General features: G+C 44.1%; 2 protein-coding genes across 2 annotated transcripts in view; both read left to right on the forward strand.

Moving 5' to 3' along the window:
• Positions 1 to 24,548, forward strand: part of LOC126537817 (bridge-like lipid transfer protein family member 3A) — a 103,328-nt gene that overhangs the window by 8,881 nt on the left and 69,899 nt on the right. The window contains exons 2-6 of the mRNA XM_050184899.3: positions 5,684 to 5,846; positions 9,567 to 9,605; positions 10,815 to 10,891; positions 15,983 to 16,091; positions 23,072 to 23,291. Of these exons, the coding sequence (XP_050040856.1) occupies positions 5,684 to 5,846; positions 9,567 to 9,605; positions 10,815 to 10,891; positions 15,983 to 16,091; positions 23,072 to 23,291 (608 nt within the window). The remainder of the gene's footprint in view (positions 1 to 5,683; positions 5,847 to 9,566; positions 9,606 to 10,814; positions 10,892 to 15,982; positions 16,092 to 23,071; positions 23,292 to 24,548) is intronic.
• On the forward strand, positions 12,500 to 14,804 carry LOC129386468 (uncharacterized). Its single transcript, XM_055074456.2, has 2 exons — positions 12,500 to 13,751; positions 13,804 to 14,804. The coding sequence occupies exons 1-2, from the start codon at positions 12,896 to 12,898 to the stop codon at positions 13,965 to 13,967; spliced, it is 1,020 nt and encodes a 339-aa protein (XP_054930431.1). The 5' UTR covers positions 12,500 to 12,895; the 3' UTR covers positions 13,968 to 14,804.

Genomic DNA, 24,548 nt, shown 5'->3' on the forward strand with positions numbered 1-24,548 from the left:
AAATGCCATTATTTTGAGATCTCTAAATGTTAGCATTATCTCCATAACAGTTGAGAGGTCGATATGTCCTGAATGAATATTTTATGAATATTAGCTTTGGCACTCTCAATCTCGGTACGGCTATGGCAGGACAATCAACCACATAGTGCAGACTGAGAATCGAATCTTGTGTGCTGACAAATTAAGCTTTCTTCTTTAATGTCTTCTGGCCTAGCGAAAAAGCTTGATGTTTGTGACGGATGATCGGAAAGCTGAATGCAATGCCCTCAACAGCTGTTGCTGTACGAGACTGGAGCATAAAAGACAAAAGAAGTTTCATTCTGTCTGCAGTAACTCTTTGAGCATGTGGGCTATTGTATTCAGTCACTGCGCAGACCTCTTTGACGCATGTGGTGGGAACCGCATTGCCTGCACATCCAGAATACTTCTAATCGCATTTCTGATTGCATTTCCCTGTCACTCGTTTGTGCAGACATGCGTTTTTTTAGATGTGCCCAATCATTACCTGGCTTTTGCAGGTGTTTAAATGAAATAAGCATGGTTTTTTGTGCCTGCCTATTTGGTACTTACCACTTTTTATGCATATCTGGGTAAAACTGGGTCTACAGAATGTAGCTGGCTGATCCCCGAAGGAATGGCGGGTGGGGTGTCGCTTTTGTATTGAGCTCCGTAGCCTTGACTCTCTTCTAACTTGCGATGTTTAGTAGCTTTAGCGCATAAGTTCAGACTTTAGGGAGCTTTGTCAGTAAACAACAAAAAGTTCGATTTGTAGGCTCAGTACAAAAAGGTCGATATAAAGAACCTTGAAATACCTGCAACCCCGAGTGCAAGCGAAAAACTATTCTTTACTGCTGAATCACAATCATAAAACCAAGTAATTATTTTCCTCAGATGATGTTGAGAAACTTGTTTTTCTTTCTTGCTCTTTTGAATTTGGCTATCTATTACTGATTCATGTAAATTTCTCAAATTTTTGAACTTCTCTAGTCTATGAGCACTGATGTTCCTGCTCCAAAAGCCGTTGATGATATTAGTATTTGTGAGCACATTTATGTTTTAGTTACTCATGGGAAAAGGGGGGCATGTGACTATGTTCTTTGTTTTAATGATTCATGGAAGCTAATTATGCATTTGTATTATATATAGATTATTTATTGATGTTCATAACATTTTAGTCAATAAGTTGACATTGCTAAAAGCTTTCATCATAATTCACTGCATATTTTGTTGCTCTTCATTTATTCTTAGGCATATCTGGACCTTTATTTATGCATATTGAGCATTCATTTAATAACCTAGCCTGTGCTCTTATCGGAATCAGTTTATTCGTGCGAGTAATGAGTTAAAAATGACAAGAGGTGTGCATACAGAAGAAAGCCCCAGAGTTACAAACAAAATTGGGACCTCCGGCACACAGTAATTTTTTAAGCATAACAATTACAACATACGAAACTCGCAACTGTAAAATCCTGAAAAACATCAGGACATACATCAGGACATTCTAGTATTAGTACCTTACGTTGAGTTTTACTTGTGTTATTTCCTTAAGTGTACCTTTGTGGCCTTTCATTACTTCAGTTGTTCCTTTTACATGTTTTGGTATTAATGTTGATGAGCCCTGCATTGAGGCATATCTTTTGCATTACACTTTAGAAGGCTGTTTACTCCTTTTTACCCCCTTGATTTTGTAACCCCCCTTACACAATGCCCCATAGGGCCTGTAAGGTATTTTAAATAAATAAATAAAAATGCACAGTGAAGCTGTGAATGCATTAAAAAAGTGAACTACAAAGGTACATTTTTTAAAAACGAAAAAACAAGAATGGGAAAAAGCAGGAAAAAAAATGATAAAGACATGACAATGTAAGTGACCGCATAAAAGTGTATATTAAAATGGTAAATAAGGTTGAATTGGTCTTAAGTATCTAATGTAAAACGTTTTAGTTTTGTTTGAAAACTGTGAGCTTTCAGTAATTTTAGGGAAAATAGTAATTTGTTCCAGAGCGATAAGGCTGAAAAATGTTCCGACAGTTGGCCGTAGTTGATGTGAACATTGGGTAAGATAAAGTTCACATTCACTGTATTAAGAAGAGATTTCCTTGGGATTATGATTACTGGAACATTACAATATAAAGTTCTAAATAGAAAAATGGCAATGCCATATCTAACACAACCGGTTGTGCTGAAAGCATTATTTTCTCGTAATAACTTAGTCACACTAATGTTACGTGGAAAAAATGCTATTATACAAATCACTTGATCTTGAATGGCTTGCAGTGACAATAGATGACTGAGATAAGTCTCCCCATGATTCAGTGTTGTAGTCATTATGAGAATGAACAAAGGCTTAACAGAGCAATATGAGAATAGAAAGCGAGAAGCAAGAACAATATTTAATTTCAATGCATACTCCTATGCCATTTTCTTTTTTGCTATGTGAAGGTGAAATCTAAGGTGACGATTAAATTCCACACCTAAGTAGGCACTGTGATAAATTGCTGTGATCAATTCACAGTTGATGCAAGTGGAGTGAATGTGTTATAGCTATTGCTGATATGAAGTAAAGGTGGCAAACTTGGCCTTGTTATGATTAATTTGCAATTTATTTTATTCACATCATGTTGAGAGTTTCACAAGGTGTTCATCAGCTTATTCGTTAGCCGTGTGACTCACTTGTTAGAGTTGAATGGGGTCCTGTTGTCACCATGCAAAATGTATTTAAATGATGAGAGGCCCTCTTCCTAATACAAATTAGGAAGGGGAGTAGGCTTAATATAGACCTTTGTGGTATACCTGCATATTGATGAATATATTGAAATTTTGAAATATATTTGCAAGCAAGCAGTGTAAGCATGCTATGAGCTCCAACTGTGTGTGTGTGTGTATATATATATATTGTCTGTATGTTGTCTGCATATATACTGTCTGTATATTGTCTCTTAGCCATTCATTGTATTTAAGGAATAATAAACTGAAACTGAAAACTGAAGCTTGATATATGTTGGCTCTAAATTTATACTTTGTTTCTAAACATAGCTCACGTTAGTTGCGTAATTGAAAACTACTATCCAGAAATTATTTGACAGGTGTGTTGCGTTTGTGGCCTCGATTATATTCACTCAGCTTTAAAAATTTTTACTTGTCCACTCATACCTGTTACTGTGAATGCATGTCAACATTGATGTTTAAATTGTTAGCATGCTGTCAACAGGCTTGTATTACTAAAAATTAAGGTTTCATTGGTTCCCACTTCAATTTTTTTATCTTTTACTGATGCTAGAAGGACTGTCATCTTTTCTTAGAATTTACATAATTTTATAGCACTTTTCTCTTGCTTGTTTGGAAAAAAGTTAAACTTTTTTATCTTGGAAACTTTATCTGATATCTTGGATCAAGATTAGTATGCTTATCATACAGTCTGTTCATTTTCTTATGGGAATTATGGTGTTTTTTCTGGAATCAGCTGTTCCCTGCTTGTGGAAAAATCGTCTAATTCAGGTAGTCTCAATAAACATTGACTTATCGTCCTCGAAAATGCCTTGGGATGTATTGCTTAGCATCAAAATATTGCTAAGAAAATTATATTTTTAATATTTTCTGTGTCAAGTAGTGTACTTATTAGGAAAGAATGTGAAAACTATTGAAATTAAAAATAACCTCAAAAGCACACAAACCACATTATAAAAAGCACCTATGTAGCTTCAGTTTGGAAGGCTACAATGGAACTTTGGCGGTGCAATGTTTCGGTGATTTAGTGGACAAATACATCAAGCTTTTTACTATGCAACCTAGAAAAATATCTGGCGCCACTTACTATGCAAGCACCTTGAAAGGCGACATGAGGCTACAGGAATAGTAGGGTGTCAAAGGTTCATCTTGTCTTCAAAGTGGCCTGAACCGGTATAACGTAAAACTATTCCAGTCTGTCTTCATTCCAACTCGACCATTAGCCCTCCATAATAGGTCAAAATGGTTTGGGTCCAGCCCATAAGGGCGGGTGCCACACCCAAATAGACTGGTCCCAAACCATGTTTACCTATTAGGGAGGGCTAATAGTTGATTTGGAATAAAAATAAATTGTAATAGTTTGATGTTATCATACTGGCCCTTGCCTAAACTTTGTTGTGGCTGCAGAAATCATTTTTTTAAATGAATTATTCACAAGTATTTGCTTTACCACAATTCCTCTTAAGAACTGTTTTATCGCATATACCATAAGTAAACTGGCAAAATACAAACATTAAAACTATCACAGAATGAGCTTAAGCCTTCTCATCTTTTGAACGGAAAACCTTTTGGTGTCTGTTGACATTTCATGTAACTCGACATCCTAGTGTAGGCACTTATGTTCTAGTCATAATTGTTTATAGTAGCACAACATAAACGACAGCTTGCATGCTGTTTTAGTAAATACTAAAACAACATGGCAGACTCAACATTGGTCACCAAGTGAGTCTTCAATGGGAGCATCATATAGAAAAAAAAAGTGTTTGCTGCAGAGAGATGCTGTGATGCCATTTGTAAAACAGCTCCTTGAGGTCAAAAAGCCGAGCACTTACAGCAGGAAAATGCACTGCTTTTTCCTGTCAACTTTCTATTTCACCCATTGCATATCGCAATTTCTGTCAAATGTGAGGCACTTCCATATATAAAGTTCTGAAAGTGCCAAATAATGATGCCACTTTCCGTGCAGTATGAGCCTGTGCTTGTGTTGAAAGTGCTGCGTACGGCTATAATCTGGTGTGTGTGTGTGTACAGTGTGGTAGAGGCAGTTCTCATCATGCAGTGCTAAATGTAACACTCCTTTGTGTCATCTGCAACGTTAATGATGTAACTGGGCTCTTCAGTGCTAAGAAGGTGACGCTAGCAAAGGTTCACCAGAAGTTGGGAGCAGCGTGTCGTCCAGTCATCATGAGGGTCAGTGCGGTTAAGCAATTGTGCATGCACTTCACGAAAAGCTGATGAAATCTGCAAGGCTGCTGTTCAAGGGGTGAAACACATGTCAAAATGATCTGAGGTGTTATGAAAATGGCAGCCTAGCTTGTTTTAGCCCATCGGAACTCGGTGGAAACTATTTGAAAACTTGCTTGGAGGCGTTGCTTGCACGAGTAGTCGGACGTCGAATTGGCCGATTTCTACCTACACGCATTTTACACATCAGACATCATGGACATCCAGGTTTCAGCACTTGTAGCAGGCCTGTGACAAATATCTAGACAAGGTTGGCGCATATGTGGAAAAATTGGCTGTCTGTCATTCTATCTGCAATGCTAAACAGTGGTAAACATTTGAGGTACCTTCTCTCTATTTCGAGATGAGAAGCCTTCAGTGCACATTTTGGATACCCTTTAGATAAACAGAAATGTACACTGGGGCCAGGTCAGAAGTTCGTTTAATAGGAGGGCTGTGTCTTTTGGAATGAGATGTCCCCCAAGTATAACTTATCAAAAGAATTCAGCCTAATGAAGTTTGTCTTCAGGGAAGACCACTGTAGTTGAACGTGCATCTGTGCTGCATCAGCCTGCACTGCTGAGATTTGTGTTGGTATTTCAGAATGCAGTACTATGACAACAGTATCGCCATTGTGGTATCACGGGAGGCTACCATATATGGTGCAATGTGATATTGGAGCACAGTTTTCTTTGTTACCTCACAAGTGTCTGTTCTCCCTTCGCGGGATCAGGTTCACCAAGAACCTGTCGCTGGACAAAATCCAGCTGAGCACACTCCGGGGCCACTGTGAGCTGCGGCACCTGGAGCTGGACGAGCAGGTGCTCACGGAGCTGCTCGAACTCCCCACCTGGCTCTGCCTGACACGCGCCATCTGCAACTATCTCACTCTCAAGGTGTGCCCGCCTTTTCTCGTTTTGCTCTTCATCGCTGCATTGCTTGTGAGGCAGTTGCAGCAGTCAAGGGTCACCATAGACTACAACATAGACTGCTAGTTGACATTAGCTGAATTACTGCCAGAATGACGTAATAGTTCAGTGGAATCATGCAAGGTGGAGAGAAGTAATTAATAAAGGGTAATGACAAAATGATAATGAGAGATAATAATTATACCTATCTTAATTACTTATCTCCACCTTGTGGCATTGCACAGAACTATTACATCAAAATCTTGCCCATGCTTCTGAGTTGTTAATAAATTCGACTTCGCCTGCCATCTGCTAGCTGCCTGGTTAGCTGAGATGGTGCAGCGGCTGCCCCGGAAAGGCGGTGGTCACGGGTTTGAGTCCCGGACCAGGACGAATTTTTCTTCAAATGCGAAACTTTTCTTTTGAGAAACCCGTATGGGTTTCCTTTGTAGCACTTAGCTACGTTTGGGTGGATGTCTCATTATCCCTTTATTAATTACTGCCAGAATAGTTTTATCATCCCTCCCTCCCCCTCCCATGTTCCAGTTACTTTGGCACCGCATAAAAACTATTGTGTCCTTGAACTGCATTTGGCTTCCTTAATTATGTATGCGTTTTTGCTGCTAAGGCAGAACCTCAGTTTAGCACGTAATCCAAATATAAATAAGAGCAGAAAAATTGTTTTGCTGAACATTCACTGAACCACTCTTAATGAGGTTGCAAAGTTGCATTTAATGAAAAATGGAAACGAAATTACAATCTTGCAATTGCATTATCGTGCATTATAATTACGTTCTTATTATGAATTTTTTTATTTAGGTCTTCAAATCCTTTAACAAAAATTGATTATACCTCGAATATTCAAAGAGGTAAGCAACATTCTGCGCTACAAGTGTTGCACGTATATCACCACTTATTTACAGCTTCGAAATCATAATATTACAGAAGGACTAACTGTTGGACTAGTTTGTCTGACATGTTGACTGGAAAACTGAGCTTGAAAAAAAATTATGCAAGGACACATGGAAGAGATAAGGACAAGTGCTTCTCCTCATCTGTATATATACATATATTATACACCGTTATGAAACACAACACTAATCTATGAATAGGACTTGCAAAACTGGATTGATTTTATATATACTGGCAGTAATTTTCTAAAATTTGTCATCTTTAGATGCTCTGGTAGATACAGTTTGCAAAATTGCAGCATCTCTTTTTAGCAGACAGAATTGTAAACTTGGGACTTCCATTTCTTTTTTTAATTAGCTGATTTCTGGCAGTTCAGGCAATAAATTTCAGAACCTAAATCATTTTCTACTTGTAATGTTTGGGTCAGTATAACATAACTTTTTGCTTAAATAAAACAAAATTCCTTAAGTTCAGTGCAGCAGTTGCGCACGAAGACCATTTATGCATTGCATGTGCATATGAAAAGAGAATTCATTTGAAGGGCTAAATAAAAGAAGTTAGTACCAAGCAAAAGCTTGCATTAAGGCCTTTTAGTCTTTTACTGATATGTGTGAATAATCTTGTAGTGCTAAGGAAATGCCTATTTACATTTTGATGGATTATTTATTATTTCTTCAGGTTCCAATTATTTCCGTCCATAAAAAATTTTATTTCACCCATGCTTCCATCTTTAGAATTGCGAAAAGCACACAGCTGGGGAATGGATTAAGAGCTTAAATTTCTTTAGGGAATTGTCGTCACATTTACAGAATGCAGTCTCCATGTGAGAGCACTCTACAGGAATGCCATATATGAAACTATCAATTATTTTATGTCTGGCATACATTGAAAGCACTTGTCCAGCCACTTTAAATGTATGCCTGATGTAAAATATAGTGAAACAAAAAGCCAAAGAGGTGAATCTGCTACATGACAATGACACTGAGAACAAACACTCAGTCATCTATCTCCAAACTTGTTTTACTAAAACAGTTTACTCATACTATTTAAACTTGCTCTGAAGGTCCAACCAGAAGTGTTCCAAGGTAGTACAGAGTACAACATGTTTTAAATATCATTATATTCATGAATGCTGTTGCTTTAATGCACTATTGCGGCATGCAGAATTGTGGACAACAGCGCCTCAGGGAAATATGTATGCAGTTAAACCTTGATATAATGAACTTCAATATAATGAAATTCTCAGTATAATGAAGTATTGAACTTTTCATAACCTTTTTCCTTAGAACACCATGTATCTGGGACCTAATTATAACGAAGTGTGTGTGCCATTTCAATATAACAAAATGTCACTGCCAACGCAAAGTAATACCGAGACAATAAACGGAAGCTTCAGGAAGCGTCAGCGGACGCAGATGGCCAAATGATTGAATTATAAGCGGCTGCTTGCAAACACACCTCTAAAATCGCGCGCAGCGTGAGAAGAGCGACCGCCGAAGTGGCGCATCATGTTCCATATAAAGTCCAAATGTGATAAGATCCTATCGCGCACTGTGTGCTTTAGGTGAAGAGGAAAGTGTGCGAGGGCGAGACAACAAAGACGGTGTCTTCGCGAGTGCTGCCTGCCCTTGCGAGGAAAGGGAAATAGGGGGAGGGGAGCGAGCTCACAGTAACGAGATCAAGACCTCGTGAGTGGGCAGGGGTAAGTTGACGTGCGCACCTCGGCCGTGGCTGCAGATGGCTGTAAGCATGGCTGAGCGCATACGCAGCCGTGCGCCTTGCTTAAGAGGTAATCTACTGCATATAGAGCGGGCATGGCGAGATGGCTTGGCACCATGTAAGCTGTCTTACCGCGCGTTTAGTATTGGAGGTTGCATAATTTCGAAGTTTTGGTGACCTGTTGGAGCGAGAGGGAGACAAAGCATTCGCTCCCCGCCACTGGCGCTTTTCCTGATAGCGTCGTCCCAGTGCGGTCATTGCTATCAGCCATGGGGGCGGAGTGCACGCGAAAGCGTGGCTGGATTCGCCTAATTTGTACCGCCGAGAAGATATCATCGACGTACGTGGCACGAAGCCGTATCATTCGTCACCGACTAACACATTTATCAATATGAATTGTTTTCTCATTCACATTTGCTTTTGTCGATTGCCCGATAATTCGGAAAATTCCGTGGCCCCTTTCCATGTAAAAAAAATTGATCGCCGACCGTACTTATTTGCATGAAAGGTCGAATTTCAATAGAACAATATTTCGATATAGCGACGCAAATTGCCGATTTTACTGACTTCGTATATGGAGGTTTAAGTGTATTTGTTTCAAGATCATTTTACAAGCAAAGTTAAGCTGACATCTGAAAGTGAGAAAAAAAGATTGTAGTTTTAGCATCACATTAAGCGTATGGTGCATCCATGAGTTTCGTGTTGCTCTGACTGCACAACATGAAAACATGTCTTGCTAATGGGACTAATATCAGCTTTTTCCTGCATTGCCAATCTTTAAAAGTATGCTGCATTTTCCAAAAATGATATAGATGAAGCTTTCTTAATAAATTTTTGTGTTATACTAATGATATGTTCTAATTGCAACTAGCATGTTGCAGCATAGCTACCTTGTGTTTCAAAGAGGCTCAAGGAAGATGTCGTGCATGTGAGGTGTTATTTCTATTCAGACAGGAAACCTGAAGAAATTTGGTCATGATCCAGGGCACACAGTAGGTTATATAGATGGTGTGCAGTTTAGCGTACATAGTATAATATTAATATTTTTTTCCTGGCTCCTTTGTGCATTTATTGCAGATACATTGGACAAAGCTCAAGTATGTCCCTATCCACTTGGTGAGTTGTTTTCTTTTTTCTTATTGGTTCCTTCTCAGCTACTTGTGAAGCTTGTAAGATTTCACTTTTGCAATGTTTTTATCAATTGGGAAGTGTTCACACAACAAAATTTAAGCAAGCTTTTATTTTTCTAGGAAAGATGTCAGTTTTGTTTAGGGAGGCCAATCAGATGTTTAGGGCTATAGAGGTGAAGAGGTTATGAGGATTTCAAACCATTGACTTGGCAAGGAATGGGAGCATAAATGCAGATGTTCAATCCAATCCTGGAGCAGTGATGTTCATCACTTCTGATGATCATAGTTGAGCCTTTATAAAGATGAAATGGAAAATGTGGTGTGTTTCTTGTGCTCACCGGTGGTGGCTACGGGTTCCTTGTTTCGTTAGGCGGATAGTGCTGAATGGGTGCCTGGCAGAGGGCACATTAGAAGCGGCAGGCTCAGTGACTGGCCGGCAGCTTCCAGAAAGAAAACAAATCACTGCCAAGACAACTCTTTGCCATTGCTGATGTTAGTCAGTATGGATGCAGTGAGATGGAGACTGCCCCAACTTCTACTATTCTTTATTCAACTGTGACAGCAGTTAATAGCTTAAGGCGGGGTTTGCTCTTTCTGTTTGTCCTTTCCATCACACTGTTATCATCGGCGCCGCAATCGTAACGCCATCGTCGTCTTGCCACCTCGTCGTTCTCAGCATCAGCTTCAAAAACAAAATTTTATCCACTGTCCTCACCACTGGGAATCGAACTTTGACCTCTGCTACATTGTGCAGTCGTCAGCTGGATGTGCTGCCCTCTCTACTACCATGTGGCGTTTGTGTTTGATGGTTTGTGTGGTGGCTTTGAGCACCACTCCAAGAGTGATGATGTCCGTGCATGTAATTTGGAAGTTGCAGCAGGCAGCATTGTAGCTGACAAAAGGCATTGCTGTGCACATGGCAGAAAATGTGTTTTTTGGCAGGGTGGTGGTGTTTGTTCTAGGAACCTGCTGTCGTCGCTGCAAATGAGCTTAGAGCTGGAGGAATTGCTCTTTTTGTGTAGTTTTTGGCATTCTAATTGGGCTTCTTGTTCAAAGGTACTGAATTTGGAATATCTTCCTGCACTTGGTGTTGATTCGAGTTCCCAGATTTTGCAGACAGTTTCAAGCTGTGAGACTTTACCATGCTGAAGTGTGAATAACCTGCATAAAATGACCTATGCTACATTGTCTGCAGTGCTTGGACGAAGTGCTTATAGAAGTGGAGACCTGCGAGCAACTAAGGCCCCCTTCGAGCAGCAAGCCCAGCTACAGGTGAGTGGTGCGAAGTGCAAAACTGCACGTATAGTTAGTGTAGTAAAGTGTTGCCCCCTGTCAGATCTCTGTGTCATCGTACATGTATGTTTTGTAGTTGTTTAGCTAGATGGTGCACCCCCCTTCTGTCGTGACGAGCTGGTACCAATCAGGAGGTGTCGTCTGGCATGTGAAGTCCTTTTTAATAATAAACGGCCGCGGGTCGGCTGAGTCTTCGTTCCGGTTTTCATCGGGAGCAGTTAGCTCCGTGTCATCCTTCACTGCGCCGGCACTAGCCGCGCGTTCGCCGGTCGGGGCCCCCCGCTTGCCTGCCGCTGCCGACACAACATCTTTGGCGACGAGGATGGGATTCCCGCAACGGTTCCGACCGAAGCCCCGGGAAACCAACGAGCTTCGTAAGTAAAGCGTCCCTTCCTGTGTCCGCACGGCAGGCAAACGCCGGCGACGCACTTGGCGTCGCGAAGCTTCCGAGCCTAGGCCTTCTCGCCCCCTTTGTTCTTCCTTGCCCATTCCTGCTGCGAGCTCCAGCTTGCCTCCTGCACTGTCTCCTGCACGCTACCGGGCATGGCTTCTTTTACGGCGAACCTTCCAGTCTTTCTTGAAGTGCCCGGGCCACCGTCAATTCCATGGTATCGATGGAAAAAAATTTTTCAGGCCCACCTCGAAGCGGCCGGCGGTGGCGACTGGAAGGACGCGCGACGAGCGTCCGCACTCGTCAGCGCTCTCGGGCATGAGGGACAACGGAAGTACTTTGCAGACGAGGAGCAGGAAGCAGCAAGGCAGTTAACCAGCGCAGCGTCAGCTTCAAGCGAAGCAGCAAGGCAGTCGACCGGCGCAGCATCAACGTCAAGTGATGCGGTCCCGCCAGCGTCAGAGTTTCCGAGACTCTTGCAGCGGCTTGACCGGCTGTTCGCCGCGTCAACAAATGTCCTGGCGGAACGGCACGAATTCACCAGTCGAAAGCAGTTCGAGGGAGAAGGATTCCTGGAATTCGTGACCGCATTGAAGGAGAAGGCGGTACAGTGCAACTTCGGCACAACCTACAACGAGCGCGTCCGAGACCGAATAATACATGGCGTAGCGAACGTCAGCGTTCGCGAAAAGTTGCTGGCTCATGGCGAAACCCTGTCCCTGGACAAGGCAGAAGAAATTGGACGCTCGTTAGAAGCCTTGCATCGAGCGAACCGCGCGTTCGGCTCCGAAAATGTACGAAGAATCGAAGCATCTCAACTTGGTGTTCCGTCGACGGGCCAAGATGGCCGACTTCTTCCGGGGAGCCGCCAAGATGGCCGACGTAGCCCGGGAGGCCATGAAGATGGCCGACTTCTTCCGAGAAGCCGCCAAGACGACCGACTTCTTCCGAGAAGCCGCCAAGACGACCGACTTCTTCCGAGAAGCCGCCGAGACGACTGACTTCTTCCGAGAGGCCGCCAAGACGACCGCCTTCTTCCGAGAGGCCGCCGAGACGACCGACTTCTTCCGAGAGGCCGCCAAGAGGGCCGACTTCTTCCGAGAGGCCGCCAAGACGACCGCCTTCTTCCGAGAGGCCGCCAAGAGGGCCGACTTCTTCCGAGAGGCCGCCAAGAGGGCCGACTTCTTCCGAGAGGCCGCCAAGAGGGCCGACTTCTTCCGAGAGGCCGCCAAGAGGGCCGACTTCTTCCGAGAGGCCGCCAAGAGGGCCGACTTCTTCCGAGAAGCCGCCAAGAGGGCCGACATTTCGCACATGGCTCCTCCGGGAACCGTGGTGCATGCGATCGGTGTGGCAGCACGAAACATATTGGAACGTACAGGAATTGTCCAGCAAGAAACCGGCGGTGCAACGCCTGCCACACGTTGGGCCATTTTGCATCAGTATGCCGAAAAACCCGTACTGTTCAACACGTCTCTTCCGCAGAGACGCTGTCTTCAACTTCCGCAGGGCAGCCGTCCGCGTCTGTCTTGACGGTAAGCGCTTTTGAAACTAAAAAAGATTTGGAAGTTCCAGTCGTAGCGAACGGCGTCTCCATGCGACTGCCGGTGGATACGGGAGCGTCTGCCTCATTGATGACGGCCGAAGATGTTGGAAAGCACTTTGGTCGACAGCACAGACTGTCACAAACAACAGTGGACTTGAAAAATTTCTCCAAGCAACGCATCGACATTCAAGGCCTGTTGCAAGCCACTGTCCAGTTTTTCCAAAGGTCATGCTCCATCACGTTCCACGTAACGACTACAGGAACATCACTGCTGGGTTTAGACGCCATCCAACGCTTGGGCATACAGATCGACGGTACGTCGCTGACATGTCGTCTACCATCGCTTCCTTCAGTACAGAGCCCCACAGGTATGCCTCCGGGTTTTAATCACCTTTCCAGTGACGAGTTGGGCCTCGTCAACAACTTCGTGCACCGAATTCATCGGCAGCAAGATGCGAAACCAGTATCTTCAAAGTTGCGCCGACTACCCCTGGCTCTCCGTGACCAGGTCACACATGAATTGCGACGTCTCGAGGACTGCGACGTCATCGAGCGCGTCGAGGCTACTGAGTGGGTGTCTCCACTCATGGTGGTGCGCAAGAAGGATGGAACCATGCGGCTCTGTGTAGATCTACGGGAACAGGACAGTCTGGTGTCTCAAGTTCAAGAAAGGGTCTTGCAGAAACAGTCGCAGACTAAACAGTACGTAGACAAACGTAGAGGTGCTCAGGCAACTCGTATCAAGGTGGGAGACACCGTCAGAATTAGATTTAACAGGAAAGGAATTTTTAAGTACAGTAAACCTCGTAAAGTCAAGGCCCAGATAGGACCATCTATTTTTGTACTCAGTGATGGGAAGACGTGGCATGTGTCTAAGTTAACCGTAGTGATGAAGGATCCAGCAGGTAGTACATTGTGTACAACAGGTAGTACAACAGGTACATTGTGATCCAGCAGGTAGTACATTGTGTACAAGTGATAGAAACTTTTTGTACTCATATTCAAACTTGGATAGTCATTCCGATGACTCCTCTGTAGTGACATCGTCCTTTCAGAGGCATCAGTTAAGTAGTGCGTCTGACTGTATCACTTCCGAGTCTGCAGTCAGCAGTCGTCTCTGATTCCGTGAGGGAATCGGTAGCATCCCAGGACTTGTTAGGATGTCGAGAGGAGCTTCCTGGGCAACCCTCTCCAGCTTTGAGCGACAACCACATTCAATGTTTCAACCAGGGGGAGGGAAATAGTAGTGGGACGACTGGGTCTTTAAAGTCGACCGAAACGCGTCGCAACCCCCAAAGTTCTTCTGAGGTACGCACGCGTCCTCATCATGACAGAAAACGGCCTCCGTGGCTCGATGATTTTGTTTCTGTAGTGTAGAGCGTATTTCCGTCTTTGAAATGCCACGGCTAGGGGCCTCGTTGTGACATTTAGGAGACAGTCCACATGTTTCATTAACACAGGTATAAAATGTGCTCCTTGTTGCGGTGCAGTGAGTTTTGTGCCGTGTTCCTTGTCAGACTTTGTTTGAGTGAGAGTGACTGCCTGTGTGTTGGTGCCCAAGACTGGTGCACATATATGTGAACTTGGGCGGGGATGGATTGAATTTGTTGTGGACTTAAGTGCGTGCTTTGTGTGCGACTGGTGCGCGTGTGTGAACGTGGGGGGGAACGAACTGAAATTGCCTTTGGACTTAAGTGCGCGTCTTGTGTCCGCGTTTCACTGTATGCTTGCTTTATTTCCAGGGGGGGATGATGTAGTATAGTGTCGCCCCCTGTCAGATCTCTGTGTCATCGTACATGTATGTTTTGTAGTTGTTTAGCTAGATGGCGCACCCTCCTTCTGTCATGTGACGAGCTGGTACCAATCAGGAGGTGTCGTCTGGCATGTGAAGTCCTTTTTAATAATAAACGGCCGCGGGTCGGCTGAGTCTTCGTTCCGGTTTTCATCGGGAGCAGTTAGCTCCGTGTCTCCTTCACTGCGCCGGCGCTAGCCGCGCATTCACCGGTCGGGGCCCCCCGCTTGCCTGCCGCTGCCGACACAACAGTTAGAGTAACACATGTTTTCTGTATGGGTTGGAGCTCCCAATCCATAAATCTGTGCAATCCAGTGATTTCATGAGTTAACATGAATCTGAGCCTAATATTATTCTGTGAATCTGAGTGAGTGCGAGTTTGCAAGCCTGTTGTTCTCAGCAGGCCTGGCCTATTCTGTCTTTGGTGAGCCCTAGATGGAGTGAGTCTGGCAAGGTCTGAGTTTGGTGAATCTGATTCTGAATGAGCCTGGCTAGATGTGATTTTTGGAGAGCTTGAGTCTGAGTGAATGTAGCATTGTCTGATAATAACAAGTCTGTTTTAGTGAGCCTCGAGCTACAAATACCGGATGTTCTTGTGTAATGGCTGCGCCCGTGTAAAAACTGAACCCTGAACTTTGCAAAAACAAAAATAATACCTCTCAAAATATGTATTTCAAATTTATCCATGTATAGACGCACCCTTGATTTTTGAGAAGGTTGGCAGTGCTATCTGTTGAGTGGAGTGAGAGTTCCGAAGCTTTTCTTTTTTTTTTTTAGATTGGTCACAAAATAAGGCAGCTATGCCGAGTTTTCGGGACCTCCAAGTAACAAAAGCAGAGCCTCCGAGATTTGATGGCTATCTCCGAGACACTGCCGTCGTTGGACTGTGGGGTGTCGTCATTTACTCCAACCAGCAGGTGACCCGCTATGGGGATAGCCAAGAATAACCAGAGCCAGTACAAGCGAGTACTATAGTTTAATAAAGATAAGTACAGTACCACCGAAAATATTTACGAAAAAAAAATGTCTTTCGTTCTGTGTAATAGCCACACCCCCGATCTTCACCCCAAATCTAAAGAAAACCTGCAGCCATTACACGACTATATACAGTATATTTTATACATGTATACATATAAAAGGGGAACATACACAAGCACTTTTCTTCGTGTCCCCTTTCTTTGTGTGCACATTTTTTTATTGCAAATTTCCCCCAGCAAGTGCTGAATGTTTGCACAGTGTACAAAGTGGGCATAATTTGTAACACTGAAAGAAACATTGTTTTCAGGGTGCTGTTAAGGGTGTCCGAGTCACCTTGTGACCAATACACTTCTCTCTTTTGTGCAGCTCGGGAGGCCGGTACGGCTTTTCCGATCGGGTCGTCGATGGCATGAAAGTGGTGGTCAACTCCGTGGTGGTGAACTTCCAGTCTGCATCATTTGTTGCTTCATTTCAGGTTGGTATCCCATCAGTTACCCACCACGGTTGCTTAATGGCGATGGTGTTGGGCTTCTAAGCACGAAGGTGCGGGATCGAATCCTGGGCGCGGCGGCCGCATTTCGATGGGGGCGAAATGCGAAAACACCCGTGCACTTAGATTTAGATGCACGTTAAAGAACCCCTGGTGGACCAAATTATTCTGGAGTCTCCCTCTACGGCGTGCCTCATTATCAAATTGTGGTTTTGGGAGATAAAACCCCAGAATTTTTTGCTTTGTATCCCATTAGTTGAGCACATGGCGGCACTCCTGCGTGTGTCAGTGGTGGCAGCACTGCACCATTTGCGCCACGCTGTGCCCCTCCGCTTTTCGTGCACCATCCTGCTCCTAAACGAATTATTTCGCCGAAACTGCTCCCAAGCGCTGCTTCCATGTGCCGCCAAATGTGAGGCAACAATGAGGTGTTTAGTGCAAGTGGCCTTGAAAATGTAGCAGGAGAGACGCATTCGTTCAGCTGTAATTCGTGACGTGATGCACTCAGGCGTACTCCCGGCTCTCTCTCTATGGCGGTGCGCTTTGACGGGACCAGCCCAAAAAAGCTAGCAAGCAGGGAAAGACAGGAAGGAGCTACAGGAAAGTGGGTGTCCTGCCATTTTCCATTTTCCGCTAATGCAGCTGGCATTGTCACCCTGGTGGCATCGGAGTTTTGTGGCGTGCCGGGAAGTGCATGAGGCGGTTGCCATCGTGGTCACTTGGAGTTGCAGGTTTAAGTAAATCGAAGTTTAAGTAAAAGTCAACATTTCGCTCATCTCTTGGCTTCTCTTGGTTGTTGCTCATGTCAGCGGTGGTGTTTTAATAACATGAACATTTATTTTTCACTTGTCTGCAGTTTAGCTGAGTGTAGCTATTCAAGGTATCACATATCTCTAGTTTTATCTTATACCGGTGCCACAAGTACACTTCCGATCGCGATCGGGGTTGATCCGGATTGAGCTTGATTCGGATTGAGCTTGATCCAGATCGAGTGTTGCTACATGGTCATTTGCAATTGCGATCTTGCAGGATCTGGATCCTGATAATCGCCATTCGTGAATCACGATCAGACATCTTGGTTGCGATTGCAGACTGATGTCTGCGCCCTCTAGCGTAGCATTCTCAAAACACTAAAAACAAAAAAGGGAAGACAGCTCAATAACAAAAGCTTTAAAACATTTTTATCAGCAATAGTAAACTATATAATGGAAATAGTCTCCAAATTTAAGCACGATTTGCAAATCTAAATTTGTAGCCAAGGCATTATGCAGTTCTGAGAGTTGCCGACGATCAGCAGGCAATAACGAAGTGTTTTAGTTGAGTGTCTTCACGGTTCGCTCCACTCCGAGTTGCCCCGCTAAGCCACGGTGGAGCGGCAGGCGATTTTTCACATTTTAGTCATGCGTTTAGCCATTGGTTTAGTATAGCAGAGTGGACCTTTCATAATTGCAGTGCCCTCTGGCCAATTTCTGGGTAGTGAAACAGAATAAAAAATCCCATTGGTCACTTTTATAAAGCAACACGAATTTATATAACTTACTTTTCTTTGAAGTAGCTAGACGTGCACTCTTAATGCATTACTGGTCCATTTATACTGGACCGGATAATAAAGTGTTGGCTTAGAGAACACCACGTAATAGCCAGCAAGCTTATGTGTCGCATCTAATCCAATCCTTAGCGCTGCATAGCACGCCCCAGATTTCGCAGTACATTCTCCGACCTGCAGGGTTTTCAAATTTGTCAACCTTTGCAACTTTCAGCAAACACAAATCTTCATCTATGCGAAATCGTTGTCATGGCTTGTGCTGCACAGACGAACATAAAGGTGTGGTAGAAGTGGACGGCATGTTTGAGAACACCTCACTGGAGGCAGCCATCTTAGAACGAGTAAGGCAAACAAGGTGCATCGATGCATGTGGGAGAGAGGGCGCGCGCATTGGCCATCCTCGCTAACAAAAGACTGTGGCAATGCTCCGCTATCTTGCTTGCGGCTAAGTGGACGGTGCATGCGTATTCGTGCTTCCGCTTTGCTCAAGCGCTGTGTGGAGCTTTAAAACGCCAAACTAAAACACCGTAATAACTCGATCCAGGACCGTGTAGGGGCAAACATTGTTGATCGCAATCAAGAAATCTGATCCGAACCAGCCCCGATCGCGATCAGAAGTGTACGTGTGGCACCAGTATTAGTTGCTTCGTCAGCTGTGATGCTTTGATGGTGGGAAAATATGTTTTTAATTAACCGAAAGTTTAGTCAGTTTAGTATTGAATTTTAAGTAAAATTCAATATTTCGCTTATATCTAATCCTCTTTGTGTTATAGCTTATGTCAGCTGTGCTGATTTATTAACATGAACATTTATTTTTCATTTGTCTGAAAACTAGCCAAGTTTAGCTACTCAAAGCAGTGCTTATCTCTAGTTTTGTCTTAGTTATTGCTCTGTGACCTGTGATGTTTTAATGATTGAAACATTTTTTTTATATAGTGTGGTTAGTTCAGCATTGAATGTTGTGTAAAAGCCATTTGAATTTTTGTTTCTTGCGCTAACCAGAAGTAAAAATATGCAATGAACGTTGACGTTTGACCCTAGAATTATGCTCCGAAACAGACTTGCGCTGCTCCAAAACACTCCTTTTGATGCTCAAAAGCTTCTCGAAAACTCCCCTTTTATTGCTCCAAAGCTGCTCCAAAACAGCACTATTCCTGCTCCCCCTGAGCTGCTCCAAAATTTTCAAGCCCGCTTCCACCCCTGGTGTATGCACTTTGTGTTTTATGGTTATTATTACTTGTTCCTTTCCTAACCACATGATTTGAGCAGAGATTTCTTACTCTAAAGGGTGAATAGCACATCAACATACATAACATACATGCCTACTTCAAGCTTTGTTTTTGCACCTTATGTAGAGTGTACTAGGAGGACCTACTCCCTACCAATACAAAACAAAGCATCTTGGTTATATTAATTTTGGTGCTAATGCCTTAGAACTACAGTTGCGCACAAGTGTAAAACATTCAGAAAAGCAATTCCAAAATGAATTTTATCAGGTTTGTACTTCTTAGATGCAAAAGCACTTATTTTGAATACTGTGAAGTTTCAACTTATCAGACCTTTGAAAATTCTACATGTGAATATCGAAATAGTATTACTACAGTGGAAACTCGTAGATTGGCATTATGAACTAAATTCCACAAATAAATCTTGTATCTTTCCAAGTAGTCTACCTGGGCAGTTAAAGAAAAAAAAATTGATTACAGACAAGAAAGAAATTTGCACTTGTGCCTAAACTTTGAAGCAGGTAGCTTGGCTATGGCTATGCATGGTCATTTTTTCATCTTTGATATCATCTTAACTTTCCATTACACATGTCTCGTTGCTGTCTCATTTGATTAGAAATCAGTACATATGCGCATGCGTACGGTGGTGTGTGTTACCCATATATATGTGTACCGCTTCGTGGAATAAAACAATTGTTGGAAGTCAGCGCTGTGTCCGCGTCTTGCCACTGTCTTTCGTCCCTTTTCGTGCGCTAAAAAACCTCATTTATGGAATACCAACATGCCCTAACCTACGCTCTTTCATGTGTAATGTGTTGTGTGCAGAAGGACTTTAATGATTTCACCTGATTCTGCTTTTGCCTCGTCTCCCCTTTGACATTCCATTGTTGTACTGCCACATCTACCGACACCTTGATACTGTGCTGTGCTGTGTTACAACAAATGACTGAGGACCTTAACAGAGAGAGTGTAAGAGTGGGGTTGAAGATTAATATGCAGAAGACAAAGATAATCGTGAATAGCCGGGCAAGGGAACAAGAGTTCAGGATCGCCAGTCAGCCTCTAGAGTCTGTGAAGCAGTATGTTTACCTAGGTCAAATAATCACTGGGAACCCTGACCACGAGAAGGAAATTTACAGAAGAATAAAAATGGGTATAAGCGTATACGGCAGACGTTTTCAGCTCCCTACTGGAAGCTTACCATTATCGTTGAAAAGGAAGGCGTAAAATCAGTGCATTTTACTGGTGCTAACTCATGGGGCAGAAATTCGGAGACTGACAAAACAGCTCGAGAACACGTTAAGGACTGCGCAAAGAGCAATGGAATGATGAATGTTAGACATTGCTATAGGCGGCTCAAAGCACAGTCACTACTTGTACTCCGAGTCGTCCGGGATTGCCGATATTCTAATTGGCACTAAGAGAAAAAAAAATTGAACTGGGCATGCCATGTAATGCATAGGTCAGATGACCCGCAGACGACTAGTGTTACAGAATGGGTACCAAGAGAAGGGAAACACAATCGAGGACGACAGAAGACTAGGTGTAGCGATGAAATTAGGAAATTCGCGGGCACTGGTTGGAATCGGTTGGCGCAGGACATGGGTAATTGGAGATTGCAGGGAGAGGCCTTCGTCCCGCAGTGGACATAAAATAGGATGATGATGATGATGATGATGATGGCAGTAGTGGTGGTGGTGGTGGTGGTGGTACTGTGCTCATTGTGCTTGGGTTGCCAGTACACAACATTGCAGTGTCTTAGTGCCTAAGATGTCCAGCTGCAGTCTCCACAGTGCATGTGGCAACGCACTGTCCCAGAGTCTGGTCGATCTACCCACACATCTAACACAGCATTGCATCCTGCAGTCAGACGCACCCACACATATCAGTGGGCAAGCTGCTCGTGATAAGGCTACACAAGTGGTCTGCATGCAGCTCCTAAGGAGGCCATTTTATGTAGACAGGTGACGCAAATGAGCGCCCAATGGCGGTCAAGCCGAATTAACGTTTATCCTTGTTTGAAAGCACTGGCCCATGTTTCATTCACCAGTGGACAGCAGGGCATATGAGCTGTAGGTCTTAGTGTATAAATGTCACTAATATCCTTGTTGTTGGGTAAAATTGGCTAAATAGTTTATTTGGTATGCAGCACACTTAAATGGACACATTAAGGAGGACAGGACAGTTGCTAAATGACACACTGGAAGCACCATGCAACACAGGATGGGGTTGATCTCGGTTGACCATTAAGTAACACTGATGAAAAGGGCCCCTGTAGTGGAAGCATTTTTCATTAAACTGTTTCTCTAAGATTACTTCGTTTTCATTCAGGTTAGCCATGTGCAGTCGAACCTCATTGATATGTTCCATTTTGTCATGTTTTGCCGGCTCTTACGCTCTGTAGCACTTGTTCCGTTAGTGAGGTGGTACCAAAGATTTCGTACGCCGTGTCTGTTTTGGAGAAAGTAATTTATTTATGTGCATTCAAACACTGTCACCTCCGAAATAGTCCTTTTGCACAGTGATACAGTGCTCGCAGCACTCCTGCCACTTTGTGAATAAGTCCTAGAAATCTACTTTCCGGAAGGAGTCGAGCACTGTTGTGCGATTCGAGCTCGATTTATGCCAATGTGTCAAAATGGCGACTTTTGCATTGGGTTTTTTTATTTTGGGAAGAGAGTGAAATAAGTGGGAGTAAGACCTGATCAACGTCCCATTTTTCAAGTCTAGGGGCAAAACTTCACTTTGCTGCGCCAGGGTGGCTTGGCCGGCTCGTGGCGTCTGAGATTTCACCAATGCCACTGCGATCTCGGATGCTATGCCCCATGCCACCATGCTATGCTGCCACCCCATGCAATGCACCGCAGGGAGAGGGAGAAGTGAATGCACACTGTAGGCTCGACCTGCTAGATATTGCCGGGGAGAGCTCGGAGGCCAGGCCCAGCTGCAGCAGCCTGCATGGCGTGCCGTAGAAAGAGAAGTTAATGTACAAATTTTTCGCGCCACGACACGTAGCCACACAGCCTGGCACGACTCGTGCAGGCTTGTGCATGACCCCCAAGGTTGTGCCTGGGAGATCTCAGAGGCTACGGCCAGCTGTGCCTAGCTGCGCGGCACGCTGCTCAGTAGAAGTGAATGCACTAATCTTTCGCACCGCTGCAGAAAGCCCTGCAGCATGGTGGCATGGCTTTGCAGGGGCTCACAACAGTAAGCCGCTGCTTCTGCGCAGCTACAGGCGGTGGTGAGAAAGACCAGTGTTACTCAACGGCATATTCGACGTGGGGACACGACAGTTATGAACTGCCATGGCAAACAAGTGCCAAACCCTGCAGAAAACGATGTACTCGGGATCCAGTGGTTGGGTATCTTTTGGTTTTGCAAACGAATCTGGTTCGTTATATATCTATTGCCGGGACAATTTCACTTCATTAAAACTAGGTTTTAAATACATGTATCTCTGTGAGGATTCCTAGGGGAATTTAATTTTCTTCGCTATATCCATTATTTCGTTATATCCTGTTTCGTTATGTCGAGGTCTGAGCGTGTATGCAAATTTCTTTTTATGGTACAATGAGCCTTGTCCATCCATTCAAAGGGTGTTCTCGCAATGTGCGAGGAATTAACTTTATTTGAATGTGATTGACAAATTTTGTGCTGTGACGTTGACTTGCCTTAGAAGGGCGGGGGGTGGGGGGGCAACCCTGTCCATGGTTAATCCAGGTTTGTCCCTGCCTTTCTCTTCGTTGAGAAATTCTGCATGGATGGAGATATGGGCATTTATAGGGATATTTCTGCATCACTGCATTCCCTTCACTACTTTTCGATACGGTTTCGAGCATAGTTGGATCACTAAGAAATGGGAGAAAGCAAACAAGGTTGATGATCTTACATGCTGTTTTACAGACATGTCGTCACAATACACTGTCTTCAACAACTACTTTGTGATAACTTTTTACAAAAGCCGGACCTGGTCGGTGATTGCCCTACTCGTACAAAATGCATTATGAAAACATTGCGATACGATACCCTCCGATATCAGACTTGTGGCTCACCTTTTCTTAATTAAGAAAGCGTGCAGGGTCCCTTTCTAAGGTAAGTTGTGAGTTAGTGTCTAGTTTATCCTTGTCTGCTGTGGCTGCTGTTCTTTACGTGAATGAAGCAAATCCTTTTTTTTTTTTATCCCGGTTGCTTAGCTGTCTCGGGTGGTTCTGGACAGCCGGACACCGCGCTGGGACCCCGGGGACTTGCGCCTCTGTCGCATCAAGGGTCCCGACCAGCTGCTGCTCTTCCGACAACTGCAGTGGCAAATGATGCGCCTGGAGGCCCACGCCCGGGGAGCTCATGCCGGAGCACCACTGCGCCTCATCACCAACGGGGCACGTTGCCGCATTGTGCTGAAGAAACGCCTCGCCGGTCAGTGTGTGTTGTCACCATCATCCCCTTTTATGTCCACCGTAGAACAAAGGTCTCGCAGTATATTTCCAATTACATGCCTGTCTTGCATCAGCGCATTCCTGGTTATTTAGCTCCTAATCTCATCACACCACCTGCTCCTCGGCTGTCCTTGCAACACGCTGTCTTCAGTAACCACTTTGTAATAACTTGTATTGTTGCCTTGGCATAATTTCAGTTGAGGGCATGTTTGTTTCAATTGCAGGTTTCAAGCGTGTACAGTAGAACCTTGTTGATATGACACCATTTCATACGATTTCCCTGTGGCAACGTTTTCAATAGAAAACGCAAAGAATTCCCTAGTACAGCTTCGCTTTTTTTTAAACCAGTTTATATGTTTTCGTCAAACAAGATCTTTCGGCACCAACGTTCAGTACATCGTGAAACATAGATTTTATGGGACGTTTTCGGGCCACTAGATCCTCCGTGAACAAGAAGAGGCGTGAAGAATGTGCGATTGAGAGCAGTCGGTGCGCGCCACTGCAGCTTCTCTGCAGTACTCGCCTGCCTATGTTGTGTCAAAATGTGAGCATGTACTCAGATTCCTTTGCCGGTACCAGCAAATCTACTCGTAGGTCGTTGTACATTGCCATTAATAGCTGTCACCAGCAACCCTCTCGTGACAAGCAGCCTCACCTATCTGTTTCACAGGGCGTGTGGTGTAATGTCATTGGAAGCGCACTGCACACTTTTAAGAGGTGATAATCCAAACGTGTCACTGTTTCGTGCTGCAGGCGGTGTGAAATGAGCCTCATGTTTCGTTCTTATGGCATCACACTTTGGTGTCGCCCACCAGCTTTCTCGTCTTGGTTTCTCATTGTGGTCTTGGAACAATAGGCAATAGAAAAATGACAAATTGTGTCTAGGGATCAAGCTCTTCCAGTTTGAAGTGCATCAGCATCTCGTGCTGCATCGATTCTTGTTGAGTGGGCACGTCAAATCTTCCCACCAAATTGCCCCGCATTAATAAGGTGCTCATCCAGGCTGAATTCGAGGAATGCAAACGTAAGCTTGTCAAAGCCACAAAAACGACAGCATGCATCTCCGGCCGTTCAGGTCTTACCATGTTGGCACGTGCTTGGCGTTTCATGCTGAAATTATTGCATTGATAGATGTCAATCACAGTTGAACGCGCCAAATTTTTTAGTGGCTTCGGATGACATTTTCCTGATTAGTACGTTCTTTCCTGCCTGTTTTTCCAAGGCACATGAACAAGGC

This window comes from Dermacentor andersoni, chromosome 4 (assembly GCF_023375885.2).
Source record: "Dermacentor andersoni chromosome 4, qqDerAnde1_hic_scaffold, whole genome shotgun sequence".
In the NCBI taxonomy this organism is placed as follows: domain Eukaryota; kingdom Metazoa; phylum Arthropoda; class Arachnida; order Ixodida; family Ixodidae; genus Dermacentor; species Dermacentor andersoni.

Coding starts and splice junctions, on each gene's coding strand:
- LOC129386468 (XM_055074456.2), top strand. CDS start 12,896: ATGCGACTGCCGGTGGATACGGGAGCGTCTGCCTCATTGATGACGGCC. Junction 13,752..13,803: donor AGTGATGAAGGATCCAGCAG/GTAGTACATTGT, acceptor GTGATCCAGCAG/GTAGTACATTGTGTACAAGT.